This window comes from Oncorhynchus nerka, linkage group LG18 (genome assembly GCF_034236695.1).
Source record: "Oncorhynchus nerka isolate Pitt River linkage group LG18, Oner_Uvic_2.0, whole genome shotgun sequence".
Lineage (NCBI taxonomy): Eukaryota > Metazoa > Chordata > Actinopteri > Salmoniformes > Salmonidae > Oncorhynchus > Oncorhynchus nerka.
The window spans coordinates 40533459-40550938 of NC_088413.1; the positions used below are offsets into that span (position 1 = coordinate 40533459).

The 17480-nt window shown below is 41.9% G+C and overlaps 1 protein-coding gene across 1 annotated transcript; it reads right to left on the bottom strand.

Moving 5' to 3' along the window:
- Nucleotides 1–6595: 6595 nt before the first annotated feature.
- On the bottom strand, nucleotides 6596–16262 carry pax9 (paired box 9). The gene is made up of 4 exons (XM_029687641.2): nucleotides 16016–16262; nucleotides 14662–15291; nucleotides 12254–12405; nucleotides 6596–7990 (listed from the first exon to the last, which is right to left on the bottom strand). The coding sequence occupies exons 1-4, from the start codon at nucleotides 16017–16019 to the stop codon at nucleotides 7718–7720; spliced, it is 1059 nt and encodes a 352-aa protein (XP_029543501.1). The 5' UTR covers nucleotides 16020–16262; the 3' UTR covers nucleotides 6596–7717.
- Nucleotides 16263–17480: the final 1218 nt, after the last annotated feature.

The following is a 17480-nucleotide window of genomic DNA, read 5'->3' on the forward strand; positions in this document are numbered from 1 at the left end:
AGCTGCTCTCTGCCAAAATGGAAAGACTCCCGGTTCTTTGCCCCGAGGCCCACTGTACGGTCGGTGATAGACTAACAACTGAAGGCTGCGGATGGATGGAATTGTAAATGCTTAACCTGTTCTCTTCGTAATGGAGTGTCGAATGCATGCGTTTGTTCTGGAGTTCTTGCAACATGTGTTCGGTATGTGCACTGGAGTAACGTAGCAACGCAGTACACTCCTCCCTCACACACGCATACAGGCATGCAAACTGTAACGCCTTCCCCCTTTACTGAACATATACCGCCACGCTCTACCCCGGCCTCGCCGTTCTCCGTTCCTTCACTCCCCCACCTGTGTAGGAATTCCTTGCTCTCTCTTGTCTGTCTCCAATGCTGACATGTCTTCCTCAGAATGGCCCCGTCTCCTCTTTGACAACTGTGCAATCATGAGAAAACATACAGTAGTAGCCTTGTCACAGCTTCAATGAAGTAGCAGCCTGTTTTTTCCCTACCAGGCCACAGTGGATATAGAGGGAAGTGAAAGATGAAAATACTGTATCCAGTGTATCCAGTATTTGTAGGCAGTGTTAGGGAGTAGGTAACTATATGTAGTTCAACTGCATTTTGCAGTAGTTTGGTGGGAGTTGAACTAAATTCAAATCTGGGTAGTGTTTTCAGTAGTTCATAACTTTTTTTTTTACATTTAGCGTCGTAGCTACCTACTGTAACTACACAATACTTATTTTGCATCAAACCTGCCTCATTATCACTTGAAACATTTGTTTTTTTGCGTGTGTTTAATAGGCAAAATTACATTGTTTTAACATATAGTATGACCTCAAAGTGATTTGTTCTTGAAATGTGTAGTTTGACATTTCAGATTTAAATTGATCAATAAGTAGTTTAGCTGTAGTGAAACTGCTTTTCAAAGTAACTTCAGTTAAGTAAACTATATATTTTTTAAGCGTAACTTTAGTGTAGCTTAACAGTTTTTCAGTGTGAAGTAATTGGTAGCTTGGTAAACTATATTTTCAAAGTAGCTTCCCCAATACCGTGTGTAGGATCCACACTTTGAGTTTGACGGTAGTGTTCTGTGCTGACAGGGTTAAAAATGGAAGGTACACCTAACCTAGTCTCTGTTAAAGCATCATGCCACACACACCAGATGTGCAGTGGTTTGGCTCCCCAGAACGGACCTGCTAATTTATCGTTTTTACTCACCTGTGTGTTTAAACATGCTGTTTTTAAGACACATAGAAAACAATCTGTCTATTGTCACCTTCCTTTTAAAAAGTCCAATGAACAAGAGCGCGCCTAACCCCATGTATTTCTGTAGTTGTGTATGTAGCACCCTGCTTAGTGTTACTTTAGTAGACTGAGTGTGTGTGTGTGTAGCACCCTGCTTAGTGTTACTTTATTAGACTGAGTGTGTGTATAGCACCCTGCTTAGTGTTACTTTAGTAGACTGAGTGTGTGTGTAGCACCCTGCTTAGTGTTACTTTAGTAGACTGAGTGTGTGTGTAGCACCCTGCTTAGTGTTACTTTAGTAGCCTGAGTGTGTGTATAGCACCCTGCTTAGTGCTACTTTAGTAAACTGAGTGTGTGTGTGTAGCACCCTGCTTCGTGTTACTTTAGTAGACTGAGTGTGTGAGTGTGTGTGTAACACCCTGCTTAGTGTTACTTTATTAGACTGAGTGTGTGTATAGCACCCTGCTTAGTGTTACTTTATTAGACTGAGTGTGTGTAGCACCCTGCTTAGTGTTACTTTAGTAGACTGTGTGTGTGTGTGTGTGTGTGTGTGTGTGTGTGTGTGTGTGTGTGTGTGTGTGTGTGTGTGTAGCACCCTGCTTAGTGTTACTTTATTAGACTGAGTGTGTGTGTAGCACCCTGCTTAGTGTTACTTTATTAGACTGAGTCTGTGTGTAGCACCCTGCTTAGTGTTACTTTATTAGACTGAGTGTGTGTGTAGCACCCTGCTTAGTGTTACTTTAGTAGCCTGAGTGTGTGTATAGCTCCCTGCTTAGTGCTACTTTAGTAAATTGAGTGTGTGTGTGTAGCACCCTGCTTCGCGTTACTTTAGTAGACTATGTGTGTGTGTGTGTGTGTGTGTGTGTGTGTGTGTGTGTGTGTGTGTGTGTGTGTGTGTGTGTGTGTGTGTGTGTGTGTGTGTGTGTGTAGCACCCTGCTTAGTGTTACTTTAGTAGACTGAGTGTGTGTGTGTAGCACCCTGCTTAGTGTTACTTTAGTAGACTGAGTGTGTGTGTAGCACCCTGCTTAGTGTTACTTTAGTAGACTGAGTGTGTGTGTAGCACCCTGCTTAGTGTTACTTTAGTAGACTGAGTGTGTGTGTGTGTAGCACCCTGCTTAGTGTTACTTTATTAGACTGAGTGTGTGTATAGCACCCTGCTTAGTGTTACTTTAGTAGACTGAGTGTGTGTGTAGCACCCTGCTTAGTGTTACTTTAGTAGACTGAGTATGTGTGTAGCACCCTGCTTAGTGTTACTTTAGTAGCCTGAGTGTGTGTATAGCACCCTGCTTAGTGCTACTTTAGTAAACTGAGTGTGTGTGTGTAGCACCCTGCTTCGTGTTACTTTAGTAGACTGAGTGTGTGAGTGTGTGTGTAACACCCTGCTTAGTGTTACTTTATTAGACTGAGTGTGTGTATAGCACCCTGCTTAGTGTTACTTTATTAGACTGAGTGTGTGTGTGTGTGTAGCACCCTGCTTAGTGTTACTTTATTAGACTGAGTGTGTGTATAGCACCCTGCTTAGTGTTACTTTAGTAGACTGAGTGTGTGTGTAGCACCCTGCTTAGTGTTACTTTAGTAGACTGAGTGTGTGTGTAGCACCCTGCTTAGTGTTACTTTAGTAGCCTGAGTGTGTGTATAGCACCCTGCTTAGTGCTACTTTAGTAAACTGAGTGTGTGTGTGTAGCACCCTGCTTCGTGTTACTTTAGTAGACTGAGTGTGTGAGTGTGTGTGTAACACCCTGCTTAGTGTTACTTTATTAGACTGAGTGTGTGTAGCACCCTGCTTAGTGTTACTTTAGTAGACTGAGTGTGTGTGTGTGTGTGTGTGTGTGTGTGTGTGTGTGTGTGTGTGTGTGTGTGTGTGTGTGTGTGTGTGTGTGTGTGTGTGTAGCACCCTGCTTAGTGTTACTTTATTAGACTGAGTGTGTGTGTAGCACCCTGCTTAGTGTTACTTTATTAGACTGAGTCTGTGTGTAGCACCCTGCTTAGTGTTACTTTATTAGACTGAGTGTGTGTGTAGCACCCTGCTTAGTGTTACTTTAGTAGACTGAGTGTGTGTGTGTAGCACCCTGCTTAGTGTTACTTTAGTAGACTGAGTGTGTGTGTGTGTGTGTGTGTGTGTGTGTGTGTGTGTGTGTGTGTGTGTGTGTGTGTGTGTGTGTGTGTGTGTGTGTGTGTGTGTAGCACCCTGCTTAGTGTTACTTTATTAGACTGAGTGTGTGTGTAGCACCCTGCTTAGTGTTACTTTATTAGACTGAGTGTGTGTGTAGCACCCTGCTTAGTGTTACTTTAGTAGCCTGAGTGTGTGTATAGCTCCCTGCTTAGTGCTACTTTAGTAAATTGAGTGTGTGTGTGTAGCACCCTGCTTCGCGTTACTTTAGTAGACTATGTGTGTGTGTGTGTGTGTGTGTGTGTGTGTGTGTGTGTGTGTGTGTGTGTGTAGCACCCTGCTTAGTGTTACTTTAGTAGACTGAGTGTGTGTGTGTAGCACCCTGCTTAGTGTTACTTTAGTAGACTGAGTGTGTGTGTAGCACCCTGCTTAGTGTTACTTTAGTAAACTGAGTGTGTGTGTAGCACCCTGCTTAGTGTTACTTTAGTAGACTGAGTGTGTGTATAGCACCCTGCTTAGTGCTACTTTAGTAAACTGAGTGTGTGTGTGTAGCACCCTGCTTCGTGTTACTTTAGTAGACTGAGTGTGTGTATAGCACCCTGCTTAGTGTTACTTTATTAGACTGAGTGTGTGTAGCACCCTGCTTAGTGTTACTTTAGTACACTGTGTGTGCGTGCGTGCATTTAAATGCGCTCTTAACCCATGTATACCAGTAGTGTGTGTGTAGCACACTTTAGTTGGAGCTTGTCTTGTTTCTGATTGCGTGTAGTGGAGTAAAGATAACCATATGACATTTGGAGGCAGACTCAACATCATTAATTAACAACATGTGTGTCCCCCCCTTCATTCTTAAAACGACAGTTTCCCTATTAGACCTCACTTCCATAACGTTTGACCTACATTATCCTGAAGAGTGCCCAGATTAGACTAAAGAGTACCCATAGTTTTACATCAAACTAGTTATGGTTGTTTACAAACATTTGGATCATAGATTTTCTGGCTGTTACTCAGGCATTGTTTTAATTTTTTTTACTTTTCTACTATTTTAAAGCGACTCTGGGTCATTGAAAAGCGTTATATAATTCCCATGTATTATTATTCCCCAGAAAATGTAAAGCATTGGCTTAATTTAACGTGGTTATATTTTTTGTTTCATTCCTATGAGCCAAAAGAAATGGACTTTGTCCAAGAGTGATGTGCGTTTTCGTTGTTTTGTCAGTCTACATCAACCCATACCGTGTAGCACAGCCAATCTTTTCTCACCTCTCATGTCTTAAGGTTGAACGCTGTGACTGGGTTGTTGTTTGATGATGGATTGAAGGGATTCTAAGTAGGGCTGGTACAGTGTATGTGTATTTCACTAGTAGTGTTGATCTAGGATCACCCCCCCGTCCCCCCCGTCCATGCAATCTGTCATTGTGATCTAAAAGGCTAAACTGATCCTAAATCAGCACTAATACTGCGAGACACTTTATACATAGGGCTCCTGATCATCTCACTGCAGGTCTGTGATGTGGCTCACGTACGGTCAAAAACAACACTAGGATCCCTGATGCAACGGTCCGTGACCACTGGATGCGGGGGAGAGTGCTTTCCAAGTCAAATCAGCACCGGCCTGCAAAGGACAGAGGAATGTTTACACTGTCGCACAAACAGAGGGACTGTTTATGCTGTAACACTGGCGGGCTGGGCTGGTGGGGACTTGGGCACCCATCCCCTTTTCTTTGTGGCACATATATAATATGTTAATGTGAAATAGCTCCCGAGTTTCATCAAGCTTACACACACTTCTCTCTCTCTCTCTCACACACACACACACACACATATATACACACACACACACACACCTCTGAAACCTACGTCCTTGCCTATGTAATACATTAATGAAGTATACTTTGTAAAGGAGCTGCCATGTTTCATCAAGCTCACACACACACCACACACACACACACAAACAAACACGTACACACCTCTTGCAGCACAACCTCAGCCTGGTGCTGCTGGCCTGCTGTTTGCTAAGGACTTAATGAGTGTACACACTCTAGGTCAGGTGGCTGGTGACCTCACAGACCACAGGCAAAACAGTATGTCTTTGTCAGTACTAGTCTCCGAGTTGGATTGGAGGTCGGTTTGCTACTCCGACATACATACATGCATACATACATACGCTCTCTCTCCTCCTCCCTCCATCAGCCCCTTGATCAGACAGACACAATGCCATTGGAGGCACAAAGGTTTTTGCTTATACCTAGATGACGAAAACAGGTACCAAAATAGTGACCTTGTGGTTCGAGTGCTTTACCCCATCCATGGTTAAATGGACCTTCTGAACGTCATCTTTCTCTCATGTCGATTCTTGAGACACTCATTGAATCACTCCCTTTTGGTCACGTTTTACGCACAATATTTTCCGATCCATTGAGACTGGAGAAAAAAAGTATTATTAAAAACCATGGATACATTTCTAGTGTGTGTCTTTAGAACAAATGTATTTAAAACTACAACAAAATAAATGTTATCTACGCCAAAAGCTGTGCATTTTAATATGGGTAAAGATATTATCGGTAGGAGAAGAAGGTTACAATGGTCAAAAATGAATTCAACACACATGCGTAATTGGAATGCGGCCTACCCCTTCAGAGTCAAAATGCCATAAAGGGGGAAAGGAGAAAGAACGAGATGTATTCTCTATGGATTACGATGTTGTAGAGCACCCCGTCGGCAACCTTCCAACGTTTTTCCTCTCCCAAATTCCAAGTGAATCAATTTTATACGAGACAGCCGACGTATATACCACTCTGCCATGAGTTGACTACGCCCGAAGCCCAGTTGGAATCACGCACGCAACATTCGGCCCTTCTCGCCTCATGGCAAGCGAACATCAGGTTGGCAAAAGAAAGTAGCAACCACACAGAGAATGTTTCGAGAAGTTATTGTAAACAATGTCGATTTTTCAGCCATTCTGAACCTCGAGTCGTAGCCAACAAATAGCCTAATATCACTGACAAATTGTAACGATTTTATGACCCTCAAAAATCTTTCATGTAAGAACTAAGCGCTTGCTTAAAATGTATCAAATGATTGCATATATTTATACAACACTGGGTCATTCAGCACAACGACGCGTGTGACATTTAAAAGTGTGTAGAATATTATTTCACTCAGAAGGTGTTTTTGGGATAGGCCTTCTAAACACAAGAGTTTTTGAAATGTCTTTTGAAACAACTGCTACAATTCAGGAAGAATCGGGTCAAATCCACACAGTTTCCTTTAATTAAGATACATTCAATTTCATTGTGGATAGATTGGACCTGTGCAGCTGTACCGTTTTATCATAATGTCGTTTCAAACATTTACACAAGGCTGTCAAAGTGTGTTGGGAACATCCGTATAGGACTACACTGTTTCCACCGTGGCCTTCTGATGTAATAATTGTACTCCGTTCAACCCTAGTACCTTTTAGTCAGTCTAATAAATACACATGGAGATACATTTAAGTCGAGAAGTGAAAAAACAATGTTCAATATTAAGATTGTAACTTGTCAAAATAATAAACAAAAAAATACAAATACAAACATCCAAAACAATACCAATTGATATCACCCCTGATACACTTAAATGCAAACGTTGTTTTTCCCTCGTGGTTGTGATTGTCCTACAGTACTTTAGCTCCTGTCCCTAATAACATTTGCAGAGAAGTGTGCAGAAATGGGTTTAAGAGGCAAGTCCTTGATGAGAATGGCACAATTTCCGCCATGGAAATATGAGAAACAGCCAGTCAGTCCTTCAATACACCTGTCCTGACAGCTTTCTGCAGGGCCACAGACCAGTGTCATGTCTGTAGATAGTGTGGCAAGGTTTCCCTTCCATGTCCTGTCTTTAACTGTGCGTTAACTTGAGTTCTCCACACCATGTCTTTGGTATGGAAGAGAATGTTGTGATGGATATGGGGAATAGGTGAGGTCACCGTGTCTTTAGGAGGGAAGAGAATGTTGTGATGGATATGGGGCCTAGGTGAGGTCACTGTGTCTTTGGTATGGAAGAGAATGTTATGATGGATATGGGGCCTAGGTGAGATCACCGTGTCTTTGGTATGGAAGAGAATGTTGTGATGGATATGGGGCCTAGGTGAGATCACTGTGTCTTTGGTATGGAAGAGAATGTTGTGATGGATATGGGGCCTAGGTGAGGTCACCATATAAATACAGAAGAGGTGAGTGTAATGAGCTGGCACCAGACCCATGGTAAAGGAGGACTTGTTTCTCCTTATCTCCTTCCTCCCTCCTCTTTTATCTCCATCCGCCCGTCCGTCTGTCCTGCTCCCCTTCTTCTTCCCTCTGTCTCTCCGTCCGTCTGACCGGCCCGTCTGTCTGTGTTCTACAGTGCTGAGGCGGTGATGGGGTGGGCATGGGGGTGGATGGCGTCACGGTGGTGGGCTGTCATACCCTTGAAGGCCAGCGGAGCGGCAATGTTGTCACAGCTGTGGTGATAGAGAGCACTGCCACTGTGCGGCTGCCATGTGGGACCGGTCACATAGGCCGACGTGGTGGCGCTGTACCCCATGTAGGGCGACACTGGGGTGGGAGGGTGGTAGGCTGGGATGCTGGGCGCTGTGACATAACTGTTCACTGTGGGCAAGCCACTCTGCGTCTGTCAGGGAGAGGAGAGAGAGAGGATGGTGAGACCTTTGAAGTAGGATGTCATTCTAGTTCTGTGAGTGAGATGCAGGTAAGAGCGGGCAGGCCGCTCTGGGTCTGTTAGAGAGAGAGAGGAGAGAAACACAAGGTTAGACAGAGGTAGAGAGGCACAAGGGAAATGTGATATAGTATGGCAGTGAGGGGAGTAGAGAGAGAGAGGAGGAAAGGGAGAGGGAGAAGTGAGAGTAAGTGAGGGTTAGGCTTGAGTTAGAATTTGGGTGAAGAGTACAGTGGTGAGGTATACAACATGTGAAATGGGGGCTGAATACAATAGGGGTTGGGAGAAGTTGAGGGTTTATTGAGACAGGGGAGATTTGGAATGACAGAAATTAAGAAGGGAAAGAAAAGTACAGGGTTAAGCATGAGTAACATTTGGCACCATGACAAAACATAACTTGAAGAATTCACACAATTGTTTCAACATTATATGCATGGGTGGTCTATTCTGTAACTAGTGAGAATAAGAATGGTTTCTGCAGAAGTGAGCATACTTCTCGTTCCTGTCTAGTATTTGTCCAGGATTTCCTCAACCTAAACACCCATTGCTTATATATATTTTTCTTTCGACTGAAATCCACAGCCATGACAGGGCACGTGCAATAAAACAATTCTAATCACTTTCCGTTTTTAAGGAGGCTATATATTTAACTGATATTTTTTATTTCACTAAGCAAAATGCTATGGGCCAATTTACATAATGCCATTTTAGTTTGAGGTTAAATGATCTACTTTTTCTACCGAGTATTTCCCTAGGCCTACTGCTTTGAATTTATGTTGAGTTTTTTCAAGATATTTCAATTTGTGAAAACTGAAAATAGTTCAGGAAGAAGACTTTCCTAGCCCATGTTGCCCATATCTTAATTTGATACAATATTTTTCCCCCGTTATAGGATATTGATAAATAATGAAATACACACATACAGGTTTATTGGAAAAGGCTAGATTCACTCGATCAAATCATGATATTCTACACGACTTGCTTTTCGCATAGGCCTAATTTTTGTTTGTTTCGCCCCTTTATTTGTCAATATTCAATGTTAAGTCAAACTTTTAAAATGTAAAAATAATAATAATACAGTCCTTGGCTTAGCCTGTTGTGCGCAAGAGCTCTATTAACGTCTATCGATACAGTCAATTCTGGCAAACGGAAAAGACAGGCTTTTACCAATTCATTATTTCTTTTCGTTACATAATTCGCATTATTTTTGATGATCGTTTCCATGCAGTGTATTTTTTTCTAACGCACAGAGCATCTAACGACCCAGATGACTGAGAATAATCAGTGTTGACGGATGAAAGCGGTTCACTGAACTGGTATAGGAGAACGCTGCACAAAGGCCGTCTTTAGCCTGATAAGAAATATGTTCTCATATTTAATAGAATCCAATATCTCGAGGTATTTAGGCTACATAAGCCTTGAAATGCATTCAATGCTGTAATAATAAATAAAAGCTTAACTGTAGGAAAAATGCTGTCGTATCCAAAATGTCAGTCAAAACCAGTGATTTGTCATTAGCATGAAACCTAATGGTCTATGTTATGTCTGATTAAAAAAAAAACTATCCTCTAGACTCTAGAGTTCCGGAGCGGAAGAAAGGCATTTAAACATCACATCCGAGCCGTGGGCACTGTTTATGTATGTGCGTGTCATTACCTTAAATCGAAAGTTAATGATTCCATTCTTCTTCCAAAGAGTGACATGATAGCTCACCCTCAGCCCCGTAGGCGCAGGACTGGGACTCCTCAAGTACAGTTAAAAGTACATCAGGTACTCCGTGTAGGTCTACTGTAGGCCTATAGAACCCGAAGTTACGATTTATTTATTTGATTTCGGGCTATTCATTTATTTATACTTACGTGTGTGTTGGATTTAAAAATGGATTTAAAAAAAAAAAAAAAAAAATACATTTCGTCTTTATTCATATGTTAATGCTTTTGTGGACCTGTCATTGGGAGGTAGTTTTTCATGTTTCATTCTTATCAGTAAATAGCTGTGCCGTTTCAGCTGCATAGGCTACATGCGCTGTTCGCTGACACTCGAAAGATTGAGAAAAATAATCCTTATTTTAGCAAAGTCTTTGAATTTGTACATAATCAACATATAGCAATTGACCTTCCGCTTTTTGAAAATTCACACTTCTTACTTCAATCGCCACAAGACTACTCGAGTTGTATTGTAAAGAGGGAGGGACTGTGGGTGTGCATGAGGTGAGGGCGGACGAGTAGTGTGTTTGAAAGTGCGTGCAAACTGCAGTATGTGTATTGTGCTTTGAAATATGGGCCTATAGGATTTGAATATGCACCGTTTTGAAAGGATTTAGTACATCAGCAAGTTATCGTCTACAAATACATTTCCATTGACAAGTATAAGCCTATAGCAACCTGTGGCACGCAGAGAAAGTCATACGTTACAAATTACTATCAAAATAGTTGAAAATTAATCGAATTATAAGCATTTCTTATATTCTGACGATTGCTTTAGATCAGACTTTGACATATGCAAAATATAAAGTACGTAGAAGTAAAAATACACACTTCACCTATGGCTGATTATGCAATTTATAGGCCTACTGATCATATGAGCATTGGGCTATGTTTGTTTTTTTCCATATTTTTATCCCAGAGAGTTATATCACCGGCGCCGCATGTGCTATTCTGCATCATTTGTCCCCATTGATGCATCCAACCGTAGCCTATTGAATATATTGACGTTACCATGCATAACTCGAGATAGATCGCGTGGCTACGACGATATATTATACCAATTATGCATGCCACCTCCTCCCCCTCTCACTTTCTTAAACATACTATATCCCTCATGCACGCTCGTGCTCACACTCCCTGTCCTCTCCCTCGTCCCTCCACCTCACACGTTGTTTGCGCCGTTTGCAGTCGATGTATTATTTCGCAACATAAAATGCACCATATTTTCTCACACAAGACTATCCCGAGTCTAGTGAGATGTTCTTCCTTTGGAATGAAACAACGTTTATACACACTAAAATATAATATGTTTTTCGACTATAGGCCTATTGTTGCATGGGATAAGTTTCGATGGAATGAACCCACAATTTCAGCAATGCCTTTCAACTTCTATTAGATCAGCGTGCAAATCATTATTGGGGCTTAATAAATATGCCTAAAATGTAGTCTACTGGTCAAAATATTTAAATGTGTTATTGCGTTTTAATGATTTAAACTTCAGTCTTATTTTTCATTTACATTAGGCCTAATATTAGTTATTTTAGCACATTGGCTAAGACAATATGGAAATGTAATGTAATTAGGCAGTCCTAATGATCCTTGTAAGCATAACATATACAACCATAACACTCAAATTTAAACATTTAAATAATCTTTCTCCAACGGCTAGACTTTTATTATTAACTTGTGAGTCGGTCTGTCTCCGTTTCATGCTTATGGATTTTCTTTTCTCGCAACAAAAAATAAACCGTAGAAACGTGTCCAATGGCGTAAATCAACGACCTGATTCATCGTGCCACGTTCACTGGTCGAAAATATGAGGACTTGAGAAGTCGAAACAAAATGTTTCCTCGTTTATATCCCTAAAGTCTAAACCTTGTAAGACAAAGACAAGTGGCTGCAAAATACAAAGTTGAAAAATACACCGATTTTCAACAACAGAAAATACTAAATCATTTCTCAAATATATTATGCCTACAGCGTTTGGCCATGCAACGTTTGGCTATATCGACAAGAGCTGTTCCAATTTAAATCTACATTTGGCGTGCTACGCTAATGACAGCCACTGATCTTCTCAGTGCATGTCCATTTATCAACATGCTATCACATGCAAGGAAATTGATGAGTCATGGGGTCCCGGGTACATGGTTAATTTGTCACAGAAGGGAATCAATCATATGCCAATGATGGTTACAAAACTACAACACCTAATAGTAATGTAATAGCACAGTAGGCCTAATGTAGCCGTAAGAACAACCCTTAGCCTAGGCCCAAAACACTCTGCGGTGCGGTGTCTGGTCTGGAGGCATACCGCCCACACCCAGCGGAGAGAGCGTGTCAATATAACTGAAAAGCACCGAGAAAACATACTCTACGTTGATTATACAATAAGTGTGGGCCAAAAAAATTGAAGGGTATCATATTGTACTACACCGTTGTTGAGATTAACACACATTAGGTTAGAGATGGGCGAGGATGCAATTTTATTGATCAAGGATGTGTTTCCTTTTACCTGTTTGTATTTTGCTTCAGGTTCTATAGAATGCGGTGGTTTATCCTGCACGCCATTGACTAGTGGAGAGCTTGCTGACGGCGGAAAATGTGTCCTGTTTATAATGCTCCATTCTTCTAGTTTGGCACTGGGAAAGGACGAACTGTCACTAACTGCATGGGGCAAAACAGACAGAGACAGAGGAGAGGAAGGTCAGAGGAGATGAACCGAAGAGACTTCACGCTACCACTCCCATCTACCATTCTAGGCATTCATATCACCTCACCCCCTACAGCTTTTTAGCAAAACCCCCCAACAAAAAGTTATCCAGCAAAGACACGATAAATATTTGAAATAGCAACGATCATCATTTGCGATTTTATGCTTAGACATTCCTATATACTTAAAAAGCTTTTTGGCATCTCAAATCTGAATTAATTCTAGGTCAACTTATATTTCATACAGAAGGCGCCTGGTACCCGTGTGTGTGTGTGTGTGTGTGTGTGTGTGTGTGTGTGTGTGTGTGTGTGGTGTGCATTTGCCTTAGCCTACTGATCAAAACGGAACAGCTCATTGCTGTAATGGTCAGTAACATTTACCCAAACCAGTCTTTCTGTGGGGACAAATTAGATGTACTTTAACCGTTTCCCCTTTGGACATGATGGATATGATATTATACACGGGTGCTAACGTTTAGAATTGGAAAAGCAAGCCCACCAGTGTTGTAACTTGAGAAGACCATTGGATAATTTTTTTCTCGGACCCCTTTTCTTTCTTTCAACAAAGCAGGTTTTACTTGGAGTTGTGTATTTTGTGCATAGACATATGTTTCAATGTTTTTTGTCGGTCTAAAATGTTTGGGTCTCTTGCTATTTCCAAAATAATCATTCACTGACATGAGGCTGTCTTAGGTTAATTCGAGGAAGGAATATGCATGGCACTTTATCTTCCTTTCTCGATGGCATGGTAGGCCTGGCCTATAAAATAGTGCAATGCGAAAGGTGTGTGTGTGTGTGTATGTGAGAGAGAGAGCGAGAGTGCCATTTGATGACCAACGCCTTTGGAATGATCGCCATAATTCAAATGCAATTATGATGATTTACGCATCTTTACGCATGACGGCAATATTCGCCATATGCGTCAACGTGCTCTTCGTCTCAGAATAGGTCTACTGTATTCATCCACTGTTGTAGTGTAAACCCAATAGCAGGGATTTGCTTGATGAAAACCTGAGTCTCGAGGCTGGCGAAGTGATTGTGGCGCTAAAAGGCCTCACGTCATTCAGTGTACATGACACTTATTTCGGCTTTCAAAACCTGCAGCAAACATCTGCTAATAATTTGTAAATGCATACGTTGTTTATAAAGGCATCCTTTGAGAACACATTCCTCTCCGGGAATTCTTGTTCGGCTTGAAGATCTGCGTTGCCTTTGAGGGGCGAAGCCTTGTTGTTTAGATTGTCTGAGTTAAATGAGTACATGGAATGGCCGAGGCCTCATGGATCTAATGAGGACTGCACAAGCACTAAGGAGAAGGGCATGTTCATATCCACAAGGCGGTGAGACCTGAGGCCGTTCTAACTTCTGACAGAAGCACGGGTATGACAAGCGCATAGGTGGTCGACTGACATCTAACACTCTGCTAACACGAGAAACGTTGTCACTAAATATGATATTCACAACAACAGTAATGTATCCTGATTGATGGAGGTCAGATTTGCTTTACAATGCTTCCAAAACAGACTTGCATTTGTGGTAGCACACTAGTGAAACCTAACTTTCCAAACATGACTGTAAGTAACAAAAACAAGTCTCTAAACTCGGATAGGGCCTTTAGGGAACAACACAGGGCAGCCTGGTAGACTAAAAGCATGTGAAACTGCATTTCAGGGGAGTGTATTTTGAAGCAAGTCGTGCAAGAACAAAATGTCTGGCTGTAAGACATGGCATGGCAAAGCCAAGAACACCTCATTTTGATTTTAGTTCATCTCCTCGTGCACCGCTGCGCCTTCCCTTCATTATCCCACTAATATTCCACATCCGCCCCTTACTTATTAGTTGCAAGCCTTCCTTTAACCATCTGTTTTAATGCAACCTTTGAACTAGGAACTAAACTTTACTCATGTATGCACTCACCAATACTGGCAAAATAACACATAATTAACTTAGCCAATTTATTTTTTTGCAGTTCGTTCCAGAATAGTCACTCTTTTATCTGTTATTCGTAAGTAACATAGTCCATATACAGACCGGTATGTGCATTGGTCATACATTTAACTGCATACCTCCAAATTAATAAAGTTACACATCTTGCCACTAGGCCCACTACACACACACACACATACCCCAACCCATGCGTTTTCCTATTAATTTTAACCATTTACTACAGCAATTGGTTTGCCCGTGTACCAAAGTAAAAATCATGCTTACTTTGTTGCTCTGTTATCGACCGAATCCCCAGAATATCTGTTACCGAGTGGGAGGAGGGCCATATCCTGTGCATAGCCATGTGTCCAGGGAGGGAGTGCATGCCCGGGGGAGTCGGTACTTTGGTCCCAGAGGCTCCGATGGGGGTCGGATACGAGTATATGTGGTTGTATGGTAGCGTTGGTTGTGGTGGGTGAGACGACTGCTTGCTGGACTCATACTGGCTCTGCTGGGACAGATTCCCAATCTTGTTGCGGAGGATCCTACTGATGGAGCTCACAGATGGTAGATTGAACTTGTCACAAACTCCGTCAGCCAGTAGCCTGTCCCGGATCTCCCAGGCGAAGATACCCGGGTCCCTCTGCTTGTATGTCCGTATGTGCTTGACCACTGTAGGCGTGGTGACCCGTGGTTTGCTGCCCCCGATCGCTCCCGGGAGTATAGAGCCGGTCTCGTTGTACCGGGCCAGTATCTTGCTGACGCAGCCGTGGGAGACCCGGAGCTGTCTGCTGATGTCGCAAGGCCTGATGCCCAGCTGGGCGAGCTCTACAATCCGCAGCCGGATTGCGTTGGGAAGCGGTCTGCCGTTGACAAAAACCCCGCCGAGCTGGTTCACCTCTCCAAAGGCTGGCTCTGGTGTCATGGAAACATACACAGAGGCAACACAATGAAACACAAATCTTAAATTAAACGACTTGTTGCTGTAGTAGCCTGTAAAGGCCCTTTAGGACTAGTGTTGTTAATCGTGCTTCCCGTTCCTTGAGTCCTTAGTCGACATAAGGCGGTCTGCAACGTCGTTTTCAACCCGTTAAGGACAAATTAAATGCTTATTTACAGCATATGCTATAGTTTTACTAATTGGCTATTAATACTGTCTTAAATGTATTGGGATATATATATTTAATGCACTCGAAACAGATGCGTAAGAATCGAATCACTAAGCGTGTGATGAAAATAACAACAAGTCCCACCTTTAGGCAGCCCCCTGCAAATTAAACCCCCGCACCTTTTCAGTTTGTGCATAACATACTGCTCCATTGTTATCGCGTTGTATTTGAATTTCAAGATACATTTGCAGTAAAAATATGTTTTACGCATAGCTATGCTATAGTTTTACTAATTGGCTATTAATACTGGCCACTGGAAAATCCCATAATAAAACCAACTGAAGCTCAAAACTGTTCGGCCTTTATTTGAAGCCATACCATCGCTGTACAAGCCATAGGCCTACAATCATAATTGATTCATTAGAATGTAGGTATAATTCGTTCCTTGAAAGATGTAGGAATATCCGGTCGAGTGCCTTGTTATAGACTAACTCCATAATCGGCCACACAATATTTCCATATAAACTTACCCATTGCGTTTAGTCCACAAATTATTATTGGGATCTCGGAGTTACGCCTTCCGTCCAGTTCCGAGTCCAGTTTCGCTGTTGTCCGGAAACCTGTCTAGGGGAGCACAAATCCTCGCTCTCCTCCGGCCACGGGTACTGTGTTAACCGAACTAACGATAGTAGTGAGAAGGACAAATCCGCGATGTGTTTCCTGATAGCAGGAGAGACAGGCTTACATTTCAATCCAGACAAATCATGGGTCGGTCTTCCAAAACTTTTCTCCTCGGCGAGGCTAGGTCCGCCAATGGAAGTTTGAGTTTATAGGTAGAAGCTTTCCTATTGGTCTGAAAGTTTGTGCTCGTGCAGCAAGGCAGCCCCCTCTCTTCCGGAACTACAGTCAGTGTTAACCTACCACCATGAATTGCAATTATGAATTGCATTCTACTGGAATGGTAAATTACATATAAGTAAGTACAATTATATGAATATTGTGATTATGAATCATAACAATGAACTAAACTACAGGATAAATCACCAATGCAATAATCCCAATATAATAGTCAGTGGCAATCCAAGTGTTTGGATTTTGTTTTCCTATATTGTCAGTGAGGAATTCATGTGGTATGAAAGTAAAATTGGTAGGCTGCATATTGATATTCCCTCAGTTCAACTGGATAGCGTAACGTGCGTGGCTGTCTTCATTCACCCAACCAAATACATAACATTAGACTTTCAGAATAGTTGCACATCGTGAAACGGACTCCAAAGCAAGGCAAACTAATCGTTTGATTTGGTATGTATCGGCGTTGACTTATAAAGTACACAACCAAAAACAAATAGGTGTATATGGACGGTGAGCAGTAGCCTACAGAACAACACATCTGCTTCCTGAGTTGGGCTTTGGGTCTGACTATAACTCATTCCATATAGGCTACTAATACACTTTTGGTTCAATGTTGTTGTGTATAATCCTTATTATTTCTAAAATTGAGATGCAAAAAAAAAAGTATATTTCGACATATAGCGATGGTTGTATATGTACATTCAACTGAGTGTTTAAAGCATTTGCAACGCGCCTTCTCAGAAAACCTGGCCTACATAAACTAGGTTACATGAAAACGGACTGAATAGCTTGAATAAATGTTCGATTTGTATATTCGATCAAATTAATTTATACAAATAAGCAGTTATAATAACTTATAATAGCATATTTCAAATACATTCTCCGTTATTACGAAATATTGTATTACAAGGAAGTGGATATGTAACAAAAAGGATACGGATGTTTGCTGTTATGTCATGTTTATTTATTCAATTTATAAACAACCCTCCATACCATGAATGCGCTGACTACCCCTGCACCTATATTTCACCCATCCGACAGGCAATATAGGACGCCTTTACACACGCAGGTAATCGGACGCTTCGTTTCCTGTTTACACGAGAAACCTTAGCTCTTGAAGCTCTCGGTGGTTGACCTGTGCTC

Bases quoted from the DNA above. Each gene is read 5' to 3' on its own strand.
- pax9 (XM_029687641.2), bottom strand. The intron at 12,406-14,661 runs GTAAGCATGATT...TGCCCCATGCAG, and splicing joins GTCGATAACAGAGCAACAAA to TTAGTGACAGTTCGTCCTTT. The intron at 7,991-12,253 runs GTAAAAGGAAAC...TCTCCCTGACAG, and splicing joins CTGAAGCAAAATACAAACAG to ACGCAGAGTGGCTTGCCCAC.